Source organism: Athene noctua, chromosome 2, assembly GCF_965140245.1.
Source record: "Athene noctua chromosome 2, bAthNoc1.hap1.1, whole genome shotgun sequence".
NCBI classification, from domain to species: Eukaryota; Metazoa; Chordata; class Aves; order Strigiformes; family Strigidae; genus Athene; species Athene noctua.
The window spans coordinates 107,706,676-107,729,272 of record NC_134038.1 but is presented as its reverse complement, the minus strand read 5'-3'; the positions used below and the strand labels follow the sequence as shown (position 1 = coordinate 107,729,272).

The window sequence follows — 22,597 nt, the reverse complement described above, 5'->3', positions numbered from 1 at the left end:
CAGGTTTGTGAAAGGAATTCAATTTTTTTTCTTCAAAGGCTCCTATAGAAATATGGCTGTTAGAGGTTTGGAGGGAAGAAAGAGCATTATGCATAGAAATACAAGAAAGAAAGGGTAGGAATATATGTATATATAATACATATATGTAGTCTTGTTTTCTCAATAGAGAGAGGCTACTGGTAGATCTGTGCTGTTTTACTTAAACCTTACTGATCGATAAAAGGGAATAAGGAGCAGCCTGACAGATTTTTAGTGAAACTAAGCTACTCAGGATAGCAAAATTAAAGGCTGATTGCAAAGAGCTGTATAGGGGCCCACAATACTAAGTGACCAGGCCATAACATGGCACATGAAATCCCATGACATAAAGGTAACACAATGGGGAAGTAAAGCAATCTTAACTTTACATGAAGAGTTATGAGCTCTGGATATTTTCATTCACAAAAGAAATGCTAGCTAGCTCCTTGAAAACTTAATCTCAGTTCCCAGTGGTACTCAAGAAAGGAAACAAAGAATGTTTGGAATTACTGAGAAAGAAAAAGAAAATAAAATTGAGAACAGGATGAGGCTATAAAAATCCATTTGTGTGGTCACACCTTGAGTACTGGGGCAAGCTTTGATCTTGCCACCACAAAAATGCTATGTCATTAATGATTAGCACATCATAAAGACCACTCTGGTACATGTCAACTGTCTCCTGAGCAAAATTCCACATTGTAATAAGGATAAGTCCATCTTCTTAAGGACACTTAACTCTTCTACAGCAACTTGCCATCCAGGGATCTCAAAGCATTTTACAAAGGAAGATAAGTATCATTAAGCTTGCTTTATCACTGGGGAAACTGAGACATAGAGCAGCAATCTAACATGTTCAAAAGTAAATAGCTGATGAAGGCAGAGACAGAAGTGAACTCTACTTATGCCAGCAGTTAATTGACTGTGCTGAATTATTTTCAATGAGACCCAAAAAGCAGAGGTTAGAAAACTTCATTTCTCAAGCACAAGCAAGAAAATCTATTAAAGTTGAATGTAAGTTTTGAAAAAAACTAAATATTTTATCTGCCTGTTTGAAAAACTGAAGATTTAATACAATTTTAGCTCTGAGAAATATTGCAGAGCAGTTCATATCTGGGGTCAGTACACAACAGTAGTTACTGAGAAAAAAAGCAGCTCAGTTAACTGACTCTGGTGCCTATTTTCTGATGGTCGTTCTCTGATCTTGCTGTGTTTTCATCGTTCACCAGTTCTTTGACAGGGATTACATTTAAAATTGCACATAAGAAGTGTATTTTCCTTAATAAAACCAGGTTGAAATTCTGTTCCCTGGCATATATTTACAACCCTTTGACACTTCCTACCTTCAGAGAGGGATGTATGATTAAAACTTGGTTATGACACTCCGAGGAAAGATACCAGAATTAAAAGAAAGCACTAATTTGAAAATATCTAAGAGTACATTTTTCCAGTGCTTTCAGAAATCGAATTTCAAATCATCCAAGGTACTGAATGTTAGAGCTCTCCTGGGATATGTTCAAGCCAAAATTAATTAATTAATTAAAGGAAGGAAGGAAGGAAGGAAGGAAGGAAGGAAGGAAGGAAGGAAGGAAGGAAGGAAAAGAAAGAAAATTAATGAAAGAAAGAAAGAAAGAAAGAAAGAAAGAAAGAAAGAAAGAAATTACATTTTCTCCCTCACATTTTTTGTTAAAAAAAACCCAACAAGTTACTCGCCCAATATTCAGGATCAGCATTCATACACAGTTTCCTTTGCCTCTGAAATTGTCCCTGAAATTGTTTCTCTGTTTTCAGCCCAAGTCAATATACAAGTTTCTTCTAAAGACAAGTAGGAAAGCAATCAAACAAATCTGTCTACTGCACTGTTCAAAGTTTTTGTTCCCTGAGATATAACAAAGAATTATATGGTTTAAAGACAGACCTGACAACTGCTATCATGAATGGAAGGCTTTATTTTTGGCCAGTCTTTATTTCTCAGTGAGGTTTAGGACTCCTGCATAATCTGTTTCTTGGTGTTACACTATCTTTGCAGCAGCAGTTCAATGCATAGAGACGAGAAAATGAGAAATCAAAACAAGTAGAAACAATTTTTGGCAAATAAAATCCTCCTATTGTTTAAAGAGACTTGGCATCTTTAGAAGCAGGTTTTTCCCTCTGGAACTAAGAATAGTTACCAACAAGAGCACTCTAATCATATTGCCACTGGCTGGTATAATGATGCCTCTTGAACACATAATGATGCTACCTTTGTCTAGCAGGTAACCAAAACTCAGCTGAGCTGGACACTGGGCACTGGGCTCTTAACTAACTGAAGTGGGTGAAACCAATTTTAACCGCCACAGGCCGAGTGCTCACATGTGGACAGGAACTGAAATTTGATGGAGCTTTTAGACTTTTAGATTTTAATGTGAGCACTGTTTTGAAAATAACATTAATTTCTTCTAGCAACATTCATGTCTTTATCTTTCCAGCAGTATATTGGGATAGTTCTCTCACAGAATTGTTCTGTATGCTCCTTCATAAAACATGAACTTCAGTTGAACAGTTCAATTCTTCATTGGTTTAAATCCAACTCATTAGCTGTGACTGAGAGAGGACACAGAGTTGTACAATTTCAGAATCTTTGTGTCTGCCATTTCTGGTGACCATTGTTCACTGGAGGGAAGAGGAAAGCAGCACTTTGTCCCCATCTATCTTAAGGCAGAGGAATACTGGCATACTGGGGGGTGATGTTTGACTGTGTTCCCCTAAGTACATGGCAGATGTCAAACTTCAGCACCCTTAATCCAACATTTCTCATGGCACCCTTGAAAGAGACAGTAACTCCAGTAATAACAAGCAATGCTTGAACCATTATACACAATTTGATTTTATTTGTTTAAGGATCAAAACATGAGCCTGTCAAATTGCTTTAACACACTGTGGAGTTGTGTATTTTAATTATAAACACAAGACTCAACTGTCAGTGTAAAAAAAAATAAGGGGTCATATTTTAGCAATCAGGAGTGTATTTTAACAGGAGTTTTCAGATTTGCCTTTTAGATTTTATTTCCAGATAGCACTTTTCCTCATCCAGCAGTGTTTCTGATGAGAGTAACCAAAAGGAGAAGGAAGGAAGGGCTTGCCCTTATGTTACTTCTCTAAACTGTATCAAATGCTTTCCACCCCACAGTGCAATTACTGTTGTTATCTCATTAGTGTTTCAATTAGAGCTCAGCTGTAGGCCAATATAGAAAGGTTCAATACACAATGTCAGTTCAGGGCAGGATAGTTATTTGGCTCGGTTTAGAGGTGTCTCAAGGCTACTCTAAATTAAGAGACAGATATAATGACCTGTATATAAAGTGTGCAGCCTCCAACTGTACCTCCATTTTCAGTGCCTCTTAGGGGTCTTTAAATAGTAAGTGCTGTTCTGAGGAGAACCAAACTATTTTCCCGACCCTAGGCTACCTATGGTATCTGTCAGAGATGGTATTACAGATCTTATTGACTAATGAGGTTATGGTAGCTTCACAGAATTCTAGGCGGTGATGTGAAAACTAAATGCTCCAAGTATTATAAACCTGCTACCTTGTGTTGTCTAAACAGGATTTGTTTGTGACTTAGGCTCTGTATCACTGAGTCAATTTATTGTCAGGCATGGCTCCCTTTGTGATACACCATTATAATTTGTGTATCACAGTAATTGTACTTCTCTCCTTAGAATATAAAGAAAAGATTTTTTACATAAAAGCAGACTCCTATTACGTTTTTTCCTCTTTTCAGCTATGCACAATATGTTCTGTTTGCTGCATCTTAACAATTAACCTAACGTGATTTCAGGTTAGGAAACATTCAGATCAGTAGCTATCTTCCTAAACAACAGAGGAGCTTTTTTCATGCTGAATCACATGAAAGGCACAGCACTGACAAAATGAGAGTGCAGGGTTTCTTAGCCTTGAAAAAGCTGGCAGCGACTGCCTATTCTGCAGCATTTGCATGGGTGTTGGAGTCGCATAAGAGGCAGCTATACCAAGTCTTGGTTTCCTAAGAGAGGAGACCTCACTGAGCCCTGTGAATTTTCTGTTAGGACATCTGCCTTCTTCCTAGGTGGCTTCTACTGCAAAGGAGCGAAAGAGTAGAACTGGGTTTTCCAGCACTGTCCCTTATAATAGCATTGACCTTTTCCACCCACACCCAGTATTTTCTGAGGAAGCATCACTGCGCTTTAGTTGAAGGTTCAAAATGGTTTATGAGTGAGCTTCCTTTTTCCTCTGACTACTGAGACAGGAGACAGAGTGTTGAGTAAACAGATAAACAGCCTTAACTGTAGGCGGCACTAGAAAAGGAAACTTAACAAGAGGAAAGCTAATAAACAAATACACAGCAATGATGGGGTTGATGAAGATGACTGTACAAGGAGATGCAATTCCTTTCCATGATTACTGCATTTTTCTAACCAATATGCCTGACAGAATTGCCCTAGTTCTGAAGAGCCTCAAGTGAATGAGCAGGTATTGTAAGATACTTCCTGGTTTTGAATATTTTGCCTTCCCACAAGTCAAAACATTGTACAAAGGAAAGCAAACAGCATTACAGAGAAGGGAGGAAAGAATGGCTTAAGGTCAAGGAAACAGCCAAAACCAGACCACTGACTTGCAGCGTTAGCTTCTGTGGCAACTTCAGAGAACATCTGAAGATGTTTGATCTTGTTTGTGTCTTATTTTACATAAAGGTAGATGCGGAACATTGCAGATGCCTATCAAATCATCCCTCGATGGGAGATGCAAGTGTCCTTCCACCCACATACATGCTTACCAGAAGAACAAGAATCACTGGCCCTTGATATATGTAGTCAATATATTTCCCTGGCTCTTTTCCAAACCAGCATCTGTAAGAAACAAAACAAATAAGAAAAATATTTATAAAGGGGAATGCACTCCTTTTAGATTGTTATATTAAGGACACCATAGAGAGATGTTCCTTTATTCCCTGAGTTGTTTAATCATATATGTAATCAGCAAGTGATTGACTTTTCTGCTAGAAAACCATCTTTTGTTTGGAGAGAGATCTGAGCCCCATTTCCCCCTCCATTAGATCATTCATATTCCCACTGTGCTTTTGGCTATTGCCCATGTAAATATTTCCAAGAAATGTAAAATCCTTCTATAAGGAGGATGCAGAAGACGTGTTCTGCTGAGTCTGAAAAAGGGATGAATGAAATATTCTGTGTAAGGAAAAATTTGCAGTGCCCAGCAACACTTAAATTCCATAAAGTAAGGGCTGTTACTTACAGCAAGTATGTCTCAAGTTGCATGGAAATGGTGTCTAAATAAGGTTCTGGATGAATAAGGAGTTCATGTTGTTGGCTTTGAACCAAGATGGTGACCACCAAATCCAGCATACAGTTACAGAGACATCATTTGAAGATAGCAAATACCTGATTCAACATCACCAAGGGGAAATCAACTCATGTTAAGTGAACCCACAATTAAACTGAAGGGCCTCAAACTAACAGAGTCTGGATGTGTCATGTGTAACTGAGTCTTGACTTTTACTTCCACTAATCCATGTTTTTCTCCCTGCTGTGTTATACAACAGACTAAGCCTGTGATTTCATGCAACCCATACTGATGTTCACTTCATTCTTTTAACTGAGGGTAATAAATAAGTTATATTTATGTCAATAAATGAATTGGAAACCAGGCTTGAGTCTGGACTCAATCATTTACACCATTACATTTTCCTTGTTGCAGTTTTGGCCCAGGACAAACAATAGCTAATTCCGAAACTATTCCTGGGGAAGAAATCTGGAGCTAGCATGAGTCAGAGGACAATTGCCAATATTCTACAAATTGCAGCTATCCTGATTTGGAGGCCAAAAGGGCTTAATAATATGGATGTGAACTACTCCGTGCTAGTTGTACTCCAGCTACCAGAACGATTCCAGGTCCAGCTAATTTAATATTACAGATACAGCCACATGGTCTGGATCCTGATTCCACCAAGCAGAGACAACTTTGCTATCATCATGCCTGAAGCTTTAGGTCATTGGAGCTCCAGATCCCTTAGGAAGTAGCTTTTGGAGTTCAAGGGTCTGAGAGTTTTCTTCCCTTTTCTGGATACCACATAAGTCCACACAGAAAAAATTATGCCTTCCCTGCATTTGCCTTGTGACAAAAGATAAGCTTAGTGCCACTGGAGACATGAAAACAAGGGTAATTCCTGGCCAAGGAGACCATGGAGACAGGTGCAGATTTGTATTCTTTCAAGCATGCAACAAACAATATTTGTTTTCTCAAAGAGGTTGCAGTCTGTAAGACATGACCTTACAAGTTCAGAGCACATAACTGAGATAAGGAAAGCTATGGTTCAGATGGAATTCTTTTGAATCACATAATGCCCCCAAAGTCTTTCTCCAAAATGTGTTTCTTGCTGAAACATAAGGAGCTCTTTGTCCACTGCAAAATGCTCTTACTGAACTGACTGTACAGAAATGTTGTGATATGCAGCAGGTATCTAGGAATACAGTTCAGTATCACACAATTGTTTGCCTTTTCTTCATCCAGTTACTACATCTTTTAAGTTCAATAAATGAGAGCTTTGAATATTTCATAACTATAAAACATGTCTGTTATTCCCTGGTGCACTGACTGCAAATTAGTGTAAATTGATAATTTTGCAGCTAATCTTCCAAAATTTGGTGATGAGAGAAAAACTTGGAATAAGGTACTTCTTTCAGCCAAGTTATCATCACAAAAGAATCCCCAGGGCAGCCTTACATTAAACAACTGGTTTTTTGGGTGGTGGTTTTTTTTGTTTTGTTTTGTTTTGTTTTGTTTTGTTTTGTTACAGAGATGGAAAGATATGAAGGAAAGCTAATTACAAGATATGCCAAGGCAGGAAACACAACTCTCCAGAACTTGCAAGACCTACATTTGAGAGAGGTTTTTGAAGGGAATTTTGGGACAATGATCATATATTGCCTGAAAGTCAGAGAACCAAGAGATATTAGGAGCTTCTGAGAAGTTGATTGTTCTAGCAGAGGAACATAGCAGAGGGACTAATAAGAAGAAGACTGAGGCACGTGGCAGAACATAGTGGGCTAGAAAAAGTCAGCAGAGAATTTGGAACAGAGCTGCTAGAGCACAAATGAGGTTCCAGGGCAAAGGCTGCTCATTGCTCTTTGGAATTTAAATATTGCTTAACTGTAAGACCATACTGAAGAGCAGAATGCTGACATTTATTATCTGAAGCCCAATACTATACCAAGATTACATTGAGTGAAACATCATGTGTATGTACACACTTCCAAACAATTTGAGGAAACAAGGTTGTGGCCAAAGGTAGTCTTCTACAACACAGGCATCTACAGGGGAGCTTGATGCTCCAGGTTCCTTTTGTAGTTAGTGGAGGAAAAAAAAAAGCAGCTTCTCTAGGATGGTGTTCATTTCATTAGACTATAAAACAGATTTGTTACACTGTAATCTAAATTTACTAATATACCCTCAGGCATGAAAGGGTGAGAGGACAGCTATCTGTCAGTGATATTGCATGTGTCTGCATTTGATTAGCTATATTTCATATTTACAGTCTAAGTGCTCAAACCAGGACCTCAACTGAGATACTGCAAACTTTTCTATCTGTCATCCTATCTCTTGCTTTAAATCCAACATAAGCCATTATTTCTCCAATAAAATCATCACTGCACGGTTCTTTAAAACCAAACAAAGAAATGTAAATGACTGAAAATTACTTGGTGTATCAGAATTTTAATTCCATCTGTTTGAAGTAAAAGCCTTTTTTTTTTTTTTTCTTTTTTTCCTCTGAAAGAATAAACAAACACTCTCTGAATATTGAAGAGGACAAATCAGGAAGACAGTTCTGATTAGACTCTGATATGTAAACACACTTCTATTGAATAGCACTAATTAATATTCTTCATGGTTCTCTGATAGTTCTTTATATAACAAAAACCACCACTGGTTTTATCATTATTGTTAATTAGATCTTACTAATGTTCTTTCCCTTACCAACTGTCCATCAGTGAAATTACTACAATAACTCTTAATCGTTTGTGTGGGTTTTTTATTGAGACTTAACAGTACTTTTTTTGGAGTTGTCAGATTCTGCTAAAGAACTACTAAACCCCAGACAGGATATTTGCCACAGTACCAATTATATTTGCCTCACTATGCAGAACATGGTCTCTAGTGAGTACAAAAATGAAAAAAAAAAAAAAAGTAAGTTGGTTGAAGCATTTTCTGAACATTCTTCCTGTGCGCTATTTTGAGCTTTTAAACTATTGAGCTACATAACTTGAACCCCAGTCCAACTTAAGTTACAGATGAAATGCATACTCAGATGAAGGAGTTTCCCATTCTGTCCTGAAATTTTAACTGTCCACTGGGATATCCAAACAGTCTTGGAAACTGCAGAAATGTCCATGTTTTCCACATATGTCCAGTTTGTTAGGTCTGACTTCATGGGGGAGTAACACATGATATCCCCAGGGGTCAAGATAAATGGAGAACAACAGCTAGGCTGACTGGGGAGATCAGCCAGTTTTCACAGAATATTTGAGGTCGGCAGGAACCTCTGGAGATTGTCTAGTCCACCCCCTCCTCAAAGCAGAGTCAGCTGAAGCAGGTTGTTCAGGGCTATGCTCAGTTGGCTTTTGAGTAGTTCCAAGGATAAGGACTCCACAAATTCCCTGGACAACCTCTCCCAGCGTTTCACCACCTTCACAGTAAAAAGGTGTTTCCTGATGTTCAGATGGAATTTCATGTGTTTCAGTTTGTGCCACTGCCTTTTGTCCTGTCACTGGATGCCACTGAGAAGTGTCCGGCTCCACCTTCTTCATACCCTCCTATAAGATATTTATAAACATTGACAAGATCCTCCAGAGCCTTCTCCTCTCCAGGCTAAACACTCCCAAGCCTCTCAGCCTCTCCTCACATGAGAGATGCTCCAGTATCCTGACAGCAATTATTTCTCAAAGCCAGGGGTTAGTTTTATCTCATCTGTCTATATTTGCACACACTTAAAAGAATTCAAATTCAAGGCATGTTTTCTATATCATCCCAGCATAGAGAAAGGATTTTGTAATCCTTTAATTTCCTAATTGTAAATGCCACAAAGTTTAGTCTAAACTGTCCCAATGGCTAATGGACTGGAGAGGAGAATAGATCATAAGACAATTAAATATACACATGTGCACATCTCACACACATGTATCAGAGGTGCATTTCTACATGTGTTTCAGTTTGACTGTGTAGCAGAATCTGCTCCTTTCCTCAGTCTGGGAGGCAGTGAGCACAGGCTAACTGAAGTATTACATGCTTTAATGTTTGAGATGATGACTGAATATTTATGACAACTGACAGGCCCTCAACAAATTATTAATCTCTTGTTTTGCTTCAGTTAATTTACTGAGTCTCCTCTGCATATGACATTACTACAAATGTGAAAAGCAGATTTCATATAATAGCCTTTTCCTTACAGCTTAATGCCCTTCTCAGTTCTTCATTTACAAGAGCCCTGCCTGTCTGCCTGGGTGCATGTGCTAGATCACAGGAATGGCACTATTGGAGCATCATCTTGATTTCTCAAGCAGAGTAAAGTACATGAATCTTGGCCTCATCACTGATAATAAGTATGCACATCACTGAGGCTCCAGGCCATTACACCTCACACTATGGTGGGCAGAAGCCGGATTCTGCACTTTCTCAATGAACAACACATTTGGATTAGCTATGATATGCAGTAAGAATGTATGTGAATGTGTCATTCCAAGGCAAACACCAGCATTAAAGATAGAGAGGTGAAAACATCCCAAGACATTAGGTTTAATCATTGGGTCGACCACAAGTAACCTGGCACCTCCCTTATCAGTAAGCATGTGAGGCAAATGGTGTAGATGAGTTAGAGTGTATGGGTTTATCCAGGACATGGATTTAAAAGCACATGGTCCATTTGATAATCCATCCAAGGTAGAGAGCTTGAGCCTAGAGACTCAAAAGGTACAGTGTGGATATTCTGCATACCAACTAGGATCATTTGATCTTTCTTTCCCTGCTGACTGTATTTTGTATCACCCTTTCTTTTGTTACACAAGATCTGGGCCAGTTACACCTTTGCTGGCACACATACCTATATAAACATGTCATTTCTTCATATCCACAATACATCAAGGGGAGATTATTTCACATTCACTTTGCAGGTATACAACGATGGTGAAAGGAAGCAGTGGTACAGATGATGCAGTGGTTTCTCCATCTTTCCACCTTGTGTGTGCAGTGCAATCCCAGTTGTTCTGGCATGTTTCTATAAAGGGTCCTACTTTCCATTATTTCTTTTGGGAGTAATGAGCAGTCTTCCAAAATGAGGTGTTCAAACTTTGGTGCTGAACTCACTCACAACAGGAATGTTTAATGTGCGTTGCCATTATTAAAACATGTGGTGTTTTGCCTCTCTAGGTTTCAAGACTCAAGTTTTGTTTATTTTGCTTTGTCCTGTTTAAGATGACTAGTACCTTCAGCTCTAGTTCTAGAGCTGAAAGTCCTACTCTGGAGCACAATGAGACAGCTGCCACCTGACCTGGCTTGTACAACTGAAAGGAACCCAACCATGAAGCAGATCCAGAATGTTATGATCCTTTACCCATCCAGAAACAAGGAGGTCTGTGAATACAGAAATTAGGGAAATCTGGTGATCTGAGATTATCTCCCAGGGCTGATTGACTTGGGCACCCAAGGAAGAGGTTCCAACTAAAGTTTTTCTTGCCATTTTGAGACTACAGTATGAACTCTCCTGTATGATTATTGTAGACAGAGATGGAATCACATAAAATGTCTCCCTCAGTGAAAAGCTGGCTGTCTGCTTGTCAATATGTGTAACTCCTGGGAATTAGATTATCACCTTCAAAGTCACCATTAGGTCTACAGAAGAGAGACTGGTCAAGTGTTCAAAAGTTTGTGGGAAGCAGAGAAGAGGAACTTAGTAGTTTGCTTACAGAATTCCTCCCATGTCTACAGCATGGATGCCCAAAGCTCAACCAGTGATCCTATCCATCTCCTTTATATTCAGGAGAAATAGTAAATCTAATGTAAGTCTAATTCATCCAACCTACTTTGGACATCTCCTTCCAGATGAGATGAAATGCACCCCAGACTGCATTTACTGTTTTGACTGATCACTGCTGATCATATCAGACTAAGATTAAGTGCAGGTGCAGACACCTACAGGGTAGACACACTTAATCAGACGTGCTACAGACAGACAGTGTGGTCATATAAAAAACAGATTTGTGGAAAAAAGAGTTTTTTTAAGGTTAGGGAAGGGAGCTGTAACAGATAACAGACATTGATATAAACACTAGTTGAAAAGTACAAGCTGAGCTATGTCTGACCAGTATTGATGTTTGGGGGGAAAATTCCCGAAACACAGATGCTTCTTTATCTCCCATATTTTTCAATTTCATGGACTAACTTCTTCCAGTTGGAAAAGCCAAAAACAGAAATGCAAAAATTCCATCCATAAGACTATTCAATGGAATTCCATATGCCCAGACGGCTAAATCCTTTAGCACTCAACTATAGTTTTTACTAAGTTCTTAATCAAGCAAAGCTCCCATTGAAGGAGATTACCTTGACTGTAAATCATGTATAAAGCTATCAAAAGAGAGCTTCAAATCTTGGCCAAGGACAATTGGGAAAGGTATTTTCAAGAGTTGACTCAAGAAGTGCTCTGAAATTTGAGATGGTCTGGATTTGGGTGGAGGTGATGTGACCTTTCCTGTTTCCTATCAATCAGCCTTATTTATAAATTACCAGTTTAGCCTGCAGTCATTTCTTAATTTATTTAGAGAGCCACATAAACACAAATGTTAACATCACTTACTGTTCATTTTCATAATATAGTTTGCCAATGGCCCAGGCAATGATGATTGGGCAAGGAATACCTGTAACAGCAAAAAATCAGGATTTAATCACAACTCATGTATGTATGGATGATACAGATGTAGATTCAGATTTGTGTGAGGACAGTCTTGGTTAATGAACTGGAAGACTCTAAATACAAGTGGTCCTATCTTGCTATAATTGAGACATTGCAATTGCTAAGACCTCTTTATGTATATATAAAAAAGATCACCTCAGAAAGAGAAAACCTAGTACCACTAAGAAAAGTTAATAAAATTATTAACAAACACACATATATACCTATATTCCTATATAAGTGATAAGAATAATTTTGGCTGGTTTAAAGGCAATTTTGGCCCCTTTTAATTTTCCTGCAGTTGATATAGCAAAACCTTAGAGACATCACTTGGAGGTGAGTGTTTAGATTTTTATTTCCTAGGCTGCAAGATGCTTGCAAACTTATTGGGCTCTTTGGTTCAAGCCCATTTTCAAATTTTTCAACAATTCTTTTAGTTGAGTCTTCTCTGTGAAACAGGATTATAAGAATCTCTTGATATTTTGCAATGTCAAAATTCATTCATTGCTTGTCCTTTCTAAAGGATCCAGCTACTCTTTTTATATATTTCCTTCTACATATGATGTGCAGTGTGTTCTGTGTCTGCATGTGAGTTCTTACGAAGGCCATGTATTTTGCGTTACAGGGCTTGCTTTCTCAATTATACCCAATAGGTGCTACAGTAGTGCTCCTTGGGTGTGCAACCTCGTCGCAGTAGATGAGGTGTATTTGTACACTTAATGTCCCTGCAGTGCCATATCCTCTGCTTTCAAGTTCTATTGTTATAGCAGTCTCATGTCCAGAGCCTTGCCCTTGTGCTTGTTTTATGTTAGACCTTCAGAGTCCAGCTGGTTCCAGGGGGATCTGTTGGAGCAGGAAATTGGAAATGAGGAAGAGTAAGTGGAGCTGGCCTTTTGACACAGGTGTCACAGGGGGAACTTTTTCATCTAGGCATTCTCCAACTAAACACTGTGTTGATGACAAAGTTGGAGGAGGAGAGCTCCCCTCTCCATTTCCACTTTACCTTTAAGCTGTCAACTCAGGCAAAACCAAACAAGACAAGCTTCTCCAGCTCCATCCCTCATTCCAACCTGCAGGTTCATGTCCCTCTGAAACCACTGCTACTCTAAGGTGAATTAATGACTCAGCATGACTTAAACCCTCATATAGTAATCGGTATGGCCTCTATATCTAACACTGCTTTTTAACCTCCCATTTGATGCCTCTTCTGTAGGAAATGGAGGCTTTAAAGAGATGAAGCAGAGTGGAAAGAACCACAGCACAGTAGGGAAGGGACTGAATTGCTAAGTGGTCATCTTTAACTTCAGCAAGAAGTATAGCGCCACTCTGATCTCCTGCACCACCACCCCTGGTGGCTCTTGTGCCCTGCAAGTGATTGTGTTGTCTTCCTTCTTGTTCACCACTGACTCACAAATTCTGGTACACTTGTTTCCCCCATGTTCTTGCTAGGCAGACAAAAGGTGTTATGTCCTTTTTCCTAGAGGAAGATATTTCACTTTTCCTAGTGAAGCAAAGGACAGAGATTTGAGAATGAAGATGGTAAAAGATTGCTTATGGGAAGGCAAAGCAGAGCCAGCAAGCACCCAAAAGGGTAGGAGGAAAGATATATTCAGCTCACAACACTCCTACGTTAGTAATCAGAAACCCGAAGGGCCCTGAGAGAGGTAGGAAAGGAAATTACTATGGACCAAACAGGCAGGGGGTCTTGTGAGAGTTGCATGAGCAGCTGATTTTCCAGAACTGAAAAATATTGAAAAAAAGATTGAGTCAAGTCTGCACATAAATGTTTTCTTTCTACTGCAACTCCTCTTTCCTCCTGTTTGGTTTTGTACTGAATGACATATTTTGTTTTAAAGGCTGTTTCTGCCTTTAGAACTGCAATTAATTTACTTCTGCTCAACTCTGAGAGGAAGATGCATTTCTGAGCAAAATGTCATTCTATTTTCAAAAAGAAAATATTTGTGACTTTTTTCCACCTTTCTTCTTTCAACAGAAAAGAACTGCCAAATTCACTACTTCTGTCTGAGATCAGATTTTGCATTCAAGCAAACAAGCTGCCTGCACAGGGCTTGTCTTGCCAAACCTCTCCTGGCCAAGTTCAAATCATGGATATATTGGTGGGAAAGGACCTCCAAAGGTATCCAGTCCAATTTCCTGCTCAAAGTAGACTATCAACACTACCTCACCTCAGACAGGGCTTAGCCTTACTGAATTTTCAGTGCCTCCAGGGTCAGAGATTCCACAGCTTCCAAGTCATCTGTTCCAGTGTTGCCCTATGTTTTCTCAATGCCCAGCTGAAACACCCCAGTCTACAATTTATGGTCAGTGTCCCTTCTTATAACATCTGCTATTACCAAGAAGACTTTTGCTCCATCATCTTTGTAATTATCATTCAAATCATTCTTGGTACCTAACAGGGCCCTCCTTAGCTTCCTCTTTGCCAGATTAAACAAGCTCAGCTCATTCAGCCTCACTTCACAGGTCACGTCCTCTAGATCCCTGATCATACTGGCAGCCTTCTACTGGATAATCTCCAGTTCTTTCACATCCCTTTTGATCTAAGAGAGCCAAAACTGAACACAGTATTCCAAAGGCAGCCTTACTAAAGCTAAGTAGAAGGTATTAGTAACTTCCCACAATCTTCTGGCCACACTCCTAGTGCAGCCCAGTATGTTTTACCTTATTGAGGATGAGAAGGTACTGATGCTTATAGTCAGCCTGCATCCACTGCAAGCCCTACTTCCTTTTCAGCAGGACTGCTACTCTGACAGTCAGTTCCCAGCCTGTATTGATGGACCAGCTTATGTTGACTCAGCTAGGGAAAAGGAGCAGCCTTTGCTCTTGCCCAGGCTGACACAGTAGAAGTGAGGTAACAGGGCATGCAAGAGGCTATTTTTCTGTCTTTGAGTAGCCACAAGGATAGTATAAAGATGACACATGACTCTTTGTTAAAGGCTGTTTTCTAGGAACAAATCCCTCCGCAGTCCAAAAAGACAGCTGTAAGCTTGGACTGGCAGATAATTAGGCTTCTCTTCCACTCAGCTCCTCACTTGGAAGTTTCTCTTGAGACTGAGTGGTCCACAGGGCATGGACAGTGCCTTTTCTATTTCATGCCACGTTTAGCAGCAGTGTATAAGAGGCTGTGATCACTGCTTTGCTGATCAAAGTGAAAGGGATGGGGTATGAACAGCTGCATTCCCAAAATGCTAAGCCTGGGAGTTCTCTTTCTTTCCTTAGCACCAGGAGCCTGCAGATCTAAATGAAGAAGATAAACCCAACAATAACCTATCAGCTTTATGCCATTACCACAGTGGAGAACTAAACCTGACCTCATGTTATTCTGACAAAGCTAGCTTTGAACGTCAGATTTCACCACAGTGGGATTTTAAAAGTTTATTCTTGCTGCTCTTGTCTTTATCACATTAATGCCAGGTACCACATAACACCATTTTAAACACACAAGTCACTTACACCATCCTATGAAGAGAAAGACCCATTTCCGCAGCTTATCTGTGGAATAAGTCATCACTATAGCAGTGTGTAAGTAGCAGCCTTCCACAAACATCCAGAAGAAGTTGGTCACCACAAAATAGTTGTAGACAGTAGTAATACATCTACACCAGGGCTGGAAAGGAAACAGAAAATAATATTTTAAAATCATGGTGAGAACATTTAAAAGGTTCTATATGTTGTTATTCCCTTAAAAATCAATGGTGGAATTCAATCACGGGATGCAGATTTGTACCTGTGACTTAGATTCACAGTATCTTAGGTGCTGTTGGGAATTCACAGCTATGTCTGTGACTCTCTGCTGAGTCTTGGTTTTGACCAAAACATGCAGGATCTCCTGTACCTGAGCATGTCTGGAAAGTTAACATGTTGTAAGGCATGTCTACACCAGCAATACACACGTAGTTTAAGAAGCAGCCGTGAGGAAAGAAGACAAGAGGAGGCAGGTCATTTGACTACAGATGATCTTTCATAGAGGTACAGCCATAGCCTAGGGTCGTATCCAAAGATGACACAAGAGTCTAAGCATATCAGCATATTTAAGCATGTATCTTATGTATATTTTAGTGTATCTTAGTGTACCTGAAAATGTAAGATAGAAGTTTATGTCACAGTCTCAATTCATTTCCTCTGAAGGGAAGAAGAACCACTGATGTTTAGAAAAAAAATACTTTACTTTAAAGATATGCTTTTATCAGCTGCTTCACTCCCTTTATTTCTGCCATTAGTGCTTCAGTCTATAAGTCACATCACAACACACATCATCTTTTTGCCAAAACTCCAACAGGAATTTCTGGTCAGGCTCAATGTTATCAGTAAAGGCATTTTCTTCTAATGGCTGTGCAGTGAGAGCACAGCTGTGGCATACACAATTAGCTGTAGAGAGTCAGATGGTAACATCACATCAATAAACCACAAGTAACTGCTGATGGTAATTTTCATAGTGCTACACCCAGATGGCTGGGAAAATTTCTTTCTGGCCAAGCAGGCATTCAGCATATTCCCTGAAGCATGACATTAATTACCTATCTTAGATGGTATCATTGGTGTCATTTTGGTCTCACCACTCTCCAGCCTTTTAATTAACTCTATTGAAGTATTTGAAACTTTCGACCCTCAGTTAATTTTATTTCAGACTTCATATGCATGAGATATTGATGATCTCTAGGCAGTCAAGACAGCAGCAGATGCACTATCAAAACCAGTAAAATTATGTGAAATAAGAATTTATTGGCCAAGAAACACAGTTACAAAATGACAGCCCATTCAAAAGTTGTGATCACTTCTGTTTACTGATCTGAAATAAACAGAAGAAATCTTCTGGATGTGTTAAAGCTTTCATTTCTGTGTTATTTCATTAAGATTTATATTTAGTTTTGCTTCATCTTTAAAATAGGATTAAAACCCAAAACAACTCAGAATAAGATGGAACAATTTGTTTTCAAAGTTTTGTTTAAACTAAATTAACTTTTTTTCTCGTTTTGTCCTGAGCAAAGGGAAATAAAGCCACAAAACAAAAAATCCCCCTTATTTTTGGCTAACACCAAACAAATATTTTGGTTCCATTCCTGACTGACCCCCAAACTAGTAAGACAGAGTTTCCAAAGACTCTAAGTCTCACATTCGATTTTTTGAAGGTATGAGTATGAATGAAACGTTTCCCTGTGGCCTCATTCTCATGTGAATTCTCTGATATGTCTAGACTCTTATTCCTCTCTCTCCCTTGGTTCCAACACTTATACAGTTTTTCCTCTCCACAGTTGCCCATGTTCACAAGAATTATAAAAAATAATTGCATCTGAGCCTGTTGTTCCTGTGTCAGAACTGAGTGGAAATTGGCCAGTACATTGGTAAGATACTTGGACAGATACAGACAAATACACATAATGATGGTGAGATCTCCCTCTGCATCATTTCCGTAGGAAACCAGGATAAAATGAATTTTGACTAACTCAGTTTGGAGCTGTGGATTTGTTATTATTGAATAATAAATCCAATTAGCAGAGCTCATTAATTTATACCTTTTCATTTATTTGACTGAGGATTCTTGATCCCCACATGTGTCCACCCATTAGGCTCCAGGTATCTTCAGCAATTTCCCTTCTAGATTCACTGACACAAGCTCTACAACTTCATGCAAAATGTTTTCATGCTGAGTCCTTTATGCTTCTGTAACTGCACTGTTTAATCTCCAATGATCAGCACAGAAGAGGTTACATCATTAGCTAGCAAAGATGACGTTTCTCCCATTAATTTTAGTGGTGTTATTTTTACTCTGACTTATACCACATATATAAGAATAAGAACATAACAAAGTTATCATTAAGCATGTATAAAGCACCTTCCCAAAAAGACTGCAGTGTTCTGCAGAGAAAAGATGAGTTAATGAAAACTGAGGCGTGTGAGAATCTGTCATTGTATTTGCAGGTTTATATTTTTCTTGGCACTTTGTGGTCACATTTTAAAAGGCATTTGAGTGCTTGACTCCAATGGATTTTTCCTAAGTAACTGTAAAAATCTGTATTAAGATTTGCAATACTGTCATGAAAGTAAATCATGCAGCATAAAGCTGTCAACAATAAAGCTCATATACCACCATCTTCTGTAGTCTGAAAATGTCAGAAACACAGACAAAGCAAACAGTGAATTAACATAAGCTACACCCTGTCAAAGGAGCATCTGATTGAATAATAATACAGAGTTATGCATAGACTTTTTCTAGGTACTAATGACTTTTCTATTTGTTTTCCTAAAGAATGGGATTAAAGTTCAGATGATAAAATTTTACATTTGAAAAGTTAACCAAAGATGATGAGTGCCCAACTGACATTAAAATGAATGGATATAATTCTACTTTTCTATGATATCCAGGCTCCTGGGGTGGTTTTCAATTTCTACAGGACCAGTTCCTACATGAGTGGAGCCACATTGGCTGATACCAACTATGGATCCAGCTCATAATCTATAGGCACTTTAGTCCAACTGTTTTCCAAAGAGCGAGTATAAAGGGGGTGTGTGTATGTGTATGTGTGTTTGTAGCACACTTTTTTCTTGATTATAGAGGTAAATATCAGGGGACAGCCCTAAAAGGAGAATATCCCACTACAAGAATATTACAAGGCAAAGAGAACAGTAAAAAATACTGCCAAGGGACTATCAGAAAGTACTACTTGCCAAGGAAATATAGAATTATTCTGCAAGAAAATAAAGAAAAATGCTTTTCCTTTTGAAGTGGATGTTTTTAATCCACTCTGAAATCCTCATTATTGGGGCTGTTGGGTGACTAAACAAGGGGAAGCATTACAGTACTTACATAGGGACTGATTCAATGTCCTCATTCAGACAAGCACGTCCAGTTGGAGTTACTTGAGTGAACAAGAAATAACATGGAGAGTAAGAGAAATGGGAGCATGGTGTCATGATGTATTTCTTAAGAGTGCTCAATGCCATGCAAAGACACCCCACTTCTGGCCTCCTTCAGCCTTCCCATTTTCTATTGTGTGGATCTGTCTGGTCCCTTGAATTGTCTCTAACTCTCTATCACCCATCAGAAAGCTGACCTAGATAATTACGCCAGCAGAAAACTCCTCCTTGCTTTTTTGTTGACTAGGTTAGTCTTCCACCAGTTCAGTTAGTTCAGTCTCCAAGGGTCCAGTTCTCCCCAAGGGATCACGAAAAGGAACAGAACTTGTGCAAAAGAAGCAGCAGGAGCTGGAATGAAGCATTTGGGTCTCTGGAGGAGTGAGGCTGCTGGATGCAGTCCGTATCACAGAACTTCATCCTCAAGGCCAGCACAGTGAAGAAGGGATTAGCAGAAAAATGGAATTTTGTAAAAAAAAACCCATAAAGATATCAGCAAACAAAAATTGTACTGTTTCATGCCCTATTTCTTATTTTATTGGGAGTCCCACTGTCATCAGACAGAGAGAAGAGTAGATAAAGAAGTAGATAACTCAGAGCCTCAACAGCCAAATCAATTATTTCTGTACCACGTTCATGGACATGTTGCCCTCTGGAATGCATGCTTTCCCTATACAGGTGCACATCACTGAAAGATGCTCTGACAAAAATGTTTGAGAACCACAAAATTTATTGGCTCCCACAATACCGTGTCTTACAGTATATACATTTGGAAAGTATCTATGGTCAGTGAAGATAAGAGAGAAGATTTTGGGTGGGATTCTTACTTTAAAATCCCCCATTGATATTCAGTAATGAGGAAATAAATGAAAATTTAGCAAATCTAAGCTAATTTTCTTCATCTTTTTGAAATTACATGAAAGTCACTCTGAGCATGTGGATAGGTGTCCTTTGTAATATTTCTACCAGTCAAACAGATTCAGCATCCCTGTCTGTCCCCAAACTATATGGCAGAGACATGTTACCTCCAAGCACTTACTTCATTGCTTTCATGTATGTTGTGATCTATCATTTGAAGTAGAAACCACATCACATTCCTCAGGATGAATGTGGTGATCAGGTTCCAGTGGATAATATTCCGTAAGCATCTGATACTCCTAAACATGGAAATACATTTAAATCATCATCATCTATAGTGAATATATACACACAAACATTAATGACAATATAAAATAAACAAGCTGATTCTGTTCACTTGCAAAATTATCCACCTCTTGTGATATGAAGCAGGAGGTTTGTCTGTTCAGTGGGTCAACAGTAACAGTCTATGAGGCTGTCTGTAGCTTATATATTTATCAGCAAGCATATCTGGTCTGGTCCCATTCTCTGGCTCCCAGGGTAAACTGCACAGCCAGTACCAAAACCAAAACTTGGATTTTGCAGTGTAGTCACAACATAAATACAGCGCATAATACAAAACAGCAACAGGAGGATGGCAAAATCTGTGCTTCTTTTCCTTGCTATATACCTTTATTCCAGAAACCACAGCATAACTTTTGCAAAGCCATGTACAACAATTTGTCATGAGGACCTTCCTTTGACCAGAATCAGTTCAAGCAAGTGAAACAGGATATACTAGAAAGACTCAAATATTCAAATGGTCATTTCATCTTTGGTTATAACTTTTGCTCCCCTCCACTCCATCCCTAGCACAATAAGAACTGATAGGCCCCTAAACAACCAGGCTGCACTGGAGTGACAAATATCTGTGCTGGAGTGGCAAAACTGGAATAGTTTACATTTGGTTAGTCTCTTAAATGGGTTCACCTGTGTGAAGTTCAAAGTTTTCAGACCCATTAGTGCAATAGGAGAGCATGGACTGCCTGGTTTTCAGTCCTGGGCTTAGTCGGCTGTATCAAGCTTTCTTAAACAAGGTAGAGCTGTATATTCTCCTTCACCAGAAAATGTTTGTCTGGTTTTAGTCCTTCCCCAGCCCCCATTCTGATGCAATGTAAAATATGAGCACAATGTAAAATATGAACTACATTAAGTTGGGACACAGTGCCATAAAACAAAAGAGGGGACATCTTAAATAGTGCTTGCTGCTGAAAATGGCTCCAGGAGGCAGCCGGTGCACGATGCTGACGCCAGCAACCAAAGTATCACTGAAGCTAGACAGAAAGCTACTTATTACCGATTCAGTCATCTAAGACAAGATCATTTGTCTTCTCATTCTTTATGAAACGGTAAAGGAAGGCAAGTGCCAAGTCACAGTTTTGCAGGTACTGTCTTCAATTAAATGATCTCTTCTCAGCTAATGCAAAACACTCCAGTTATTAAAATTACTTCCACAGGGGTTCAAACAGCCAGTGCATTTCCCAGGATCATCAGGTTAGGATCCTGCACTTGCCCTATCAGTCTCCCTGATTGCAAAGGAAGCTGTCAAATAACATGGGACAAACACAGAAAGCAGTGTTCTCAAACCTGCTCAACGATAACTGACTGTGGCTCATCCCAGTGACACCAAAACCAGAAAGCATAATCCAGTAACCAACTTTGCTGTTGCCTCAGGTCTTTTGCATGACAAACAAGACAGACATCTTAATAACAAATACTATTTTGCTATCATAAAACACTTACTACACTTTTCCTGGGACTTGATTAGTCAGTTTTAGAGCCAGATGCAATTCTGTTATGTCCTTCAGCCTCACAAATCTCTAAAATATTTCACAGAAATCCAGAAAAAAAACAAATATAGAGGACCTCCCACATTTGAGATACTGCAATTTACAGAAAGATGCTCAGAGGTATAAACCTACTGAGTCAATGTTAAAACGTCCTCTGAGTTTAACAACTCAGGCTCCAGGTATGAAATTGGTATTTGGTTTTGAGAGCCTGAGTGATTCATGAGTGGAGTAAATTTGGAAAAAAACTTCAGATCCATTCACTTTTATTAAGGCTACAAAACCCAGAAGCGTTGCTCTTAGTCTAAGCTGTGCTACCAGGGAACATCAGAGACATGTTTCACTTTGAAAATTCACCTCTAACAAAAGGCAAAGGTTCACAGGTAGACTTTCAAAGAAACTAGGCAACCAACATCTACTGTATTTCATGTTGAACCCCAGGAACCATTTGGCTCTGGACAGACTTTGAAACATGCTATTAAGGTCCACTCTCTCTTGATCACTCTGCACATACATGTCCTGAGGCTGCTGTTCACCTGGATGCTTTATTCACTCCCTTCAGGTTAAGGATTAGCAGATTAAGGAAGGAGTTTGAAACACTGCTTCTAGGGGGAGAGGGAAGCAGGGGACTAGAAATGAAGGAAATTCAGGTCAAACTGTAGAGTCACTGACATGAAATTAATTGCTTTTGAGAAATCTAACAACAAAACAGATCCAGCACACTTGTCATCTGAATGTATTTTTTGAAAATGAGAAGATAAAGGAGTGGAAAAAAAATCCTTGCTGCATGCCTCCATTTAGAGGTAGTTTAATCATCCCATATGCTGAAACATCACTAAACCTGGCTGGAAGAAAACTTCTTCTCACAAGACTTACAGCAGGACATTGGACTGGCCACAAAGGCAAACCAGATCAGACAAATAGCTGTAGAATTTTTGGTTCAGCTCACAAAAAGAGCTTTTCCCCCGAGTAGGATCCTAGCCATCAAAATCACATTCTCTTCTGTGTCTTGTAACATAAAGACAAACTCAGCGTCTACTGGCTGCATGATCTTT

At 39.1% G+C, this 22,597-nt stretch overlaps 1 protein-coding gene across 7 annotated transcripts in view; it reads right to left on the bottom strand.

The window, feature by feature from the left end:
* The window catches only part of CRHR2 (corticotropin releasing hormone receptor 2), a 160,656-nt gene that overhangs the window by 29,512 nt on the left and 108,547 nt on the right, over positions 1-22,597 (bottom strand). For all 7 annotated transcript variants that reach the window (XM_074899832.1, XM_074899834.1, XM_074899833.1 and 4 more), the window contains 4 exons: positions 19,898-20,015; positions 15,460-15,613; positions 11,893-11,953; positions 4,810-4,882 (listed from right to left, as the gene is read on the bottom strand). In XM_074899832.1, the coding sequence (XP_074755933.1) occupies positions 4,810-4,882; positions 11,893-11,953; positions 15,460-15,613; positions 19,898-20,015 (406 nt within the window). The remainder of the gene's footprint in view (positions 1-4,809; positions 4,883-11,892; positions 11,954-15,459; positions 15,614-19,897; positions 20,016-22,597) is intronic.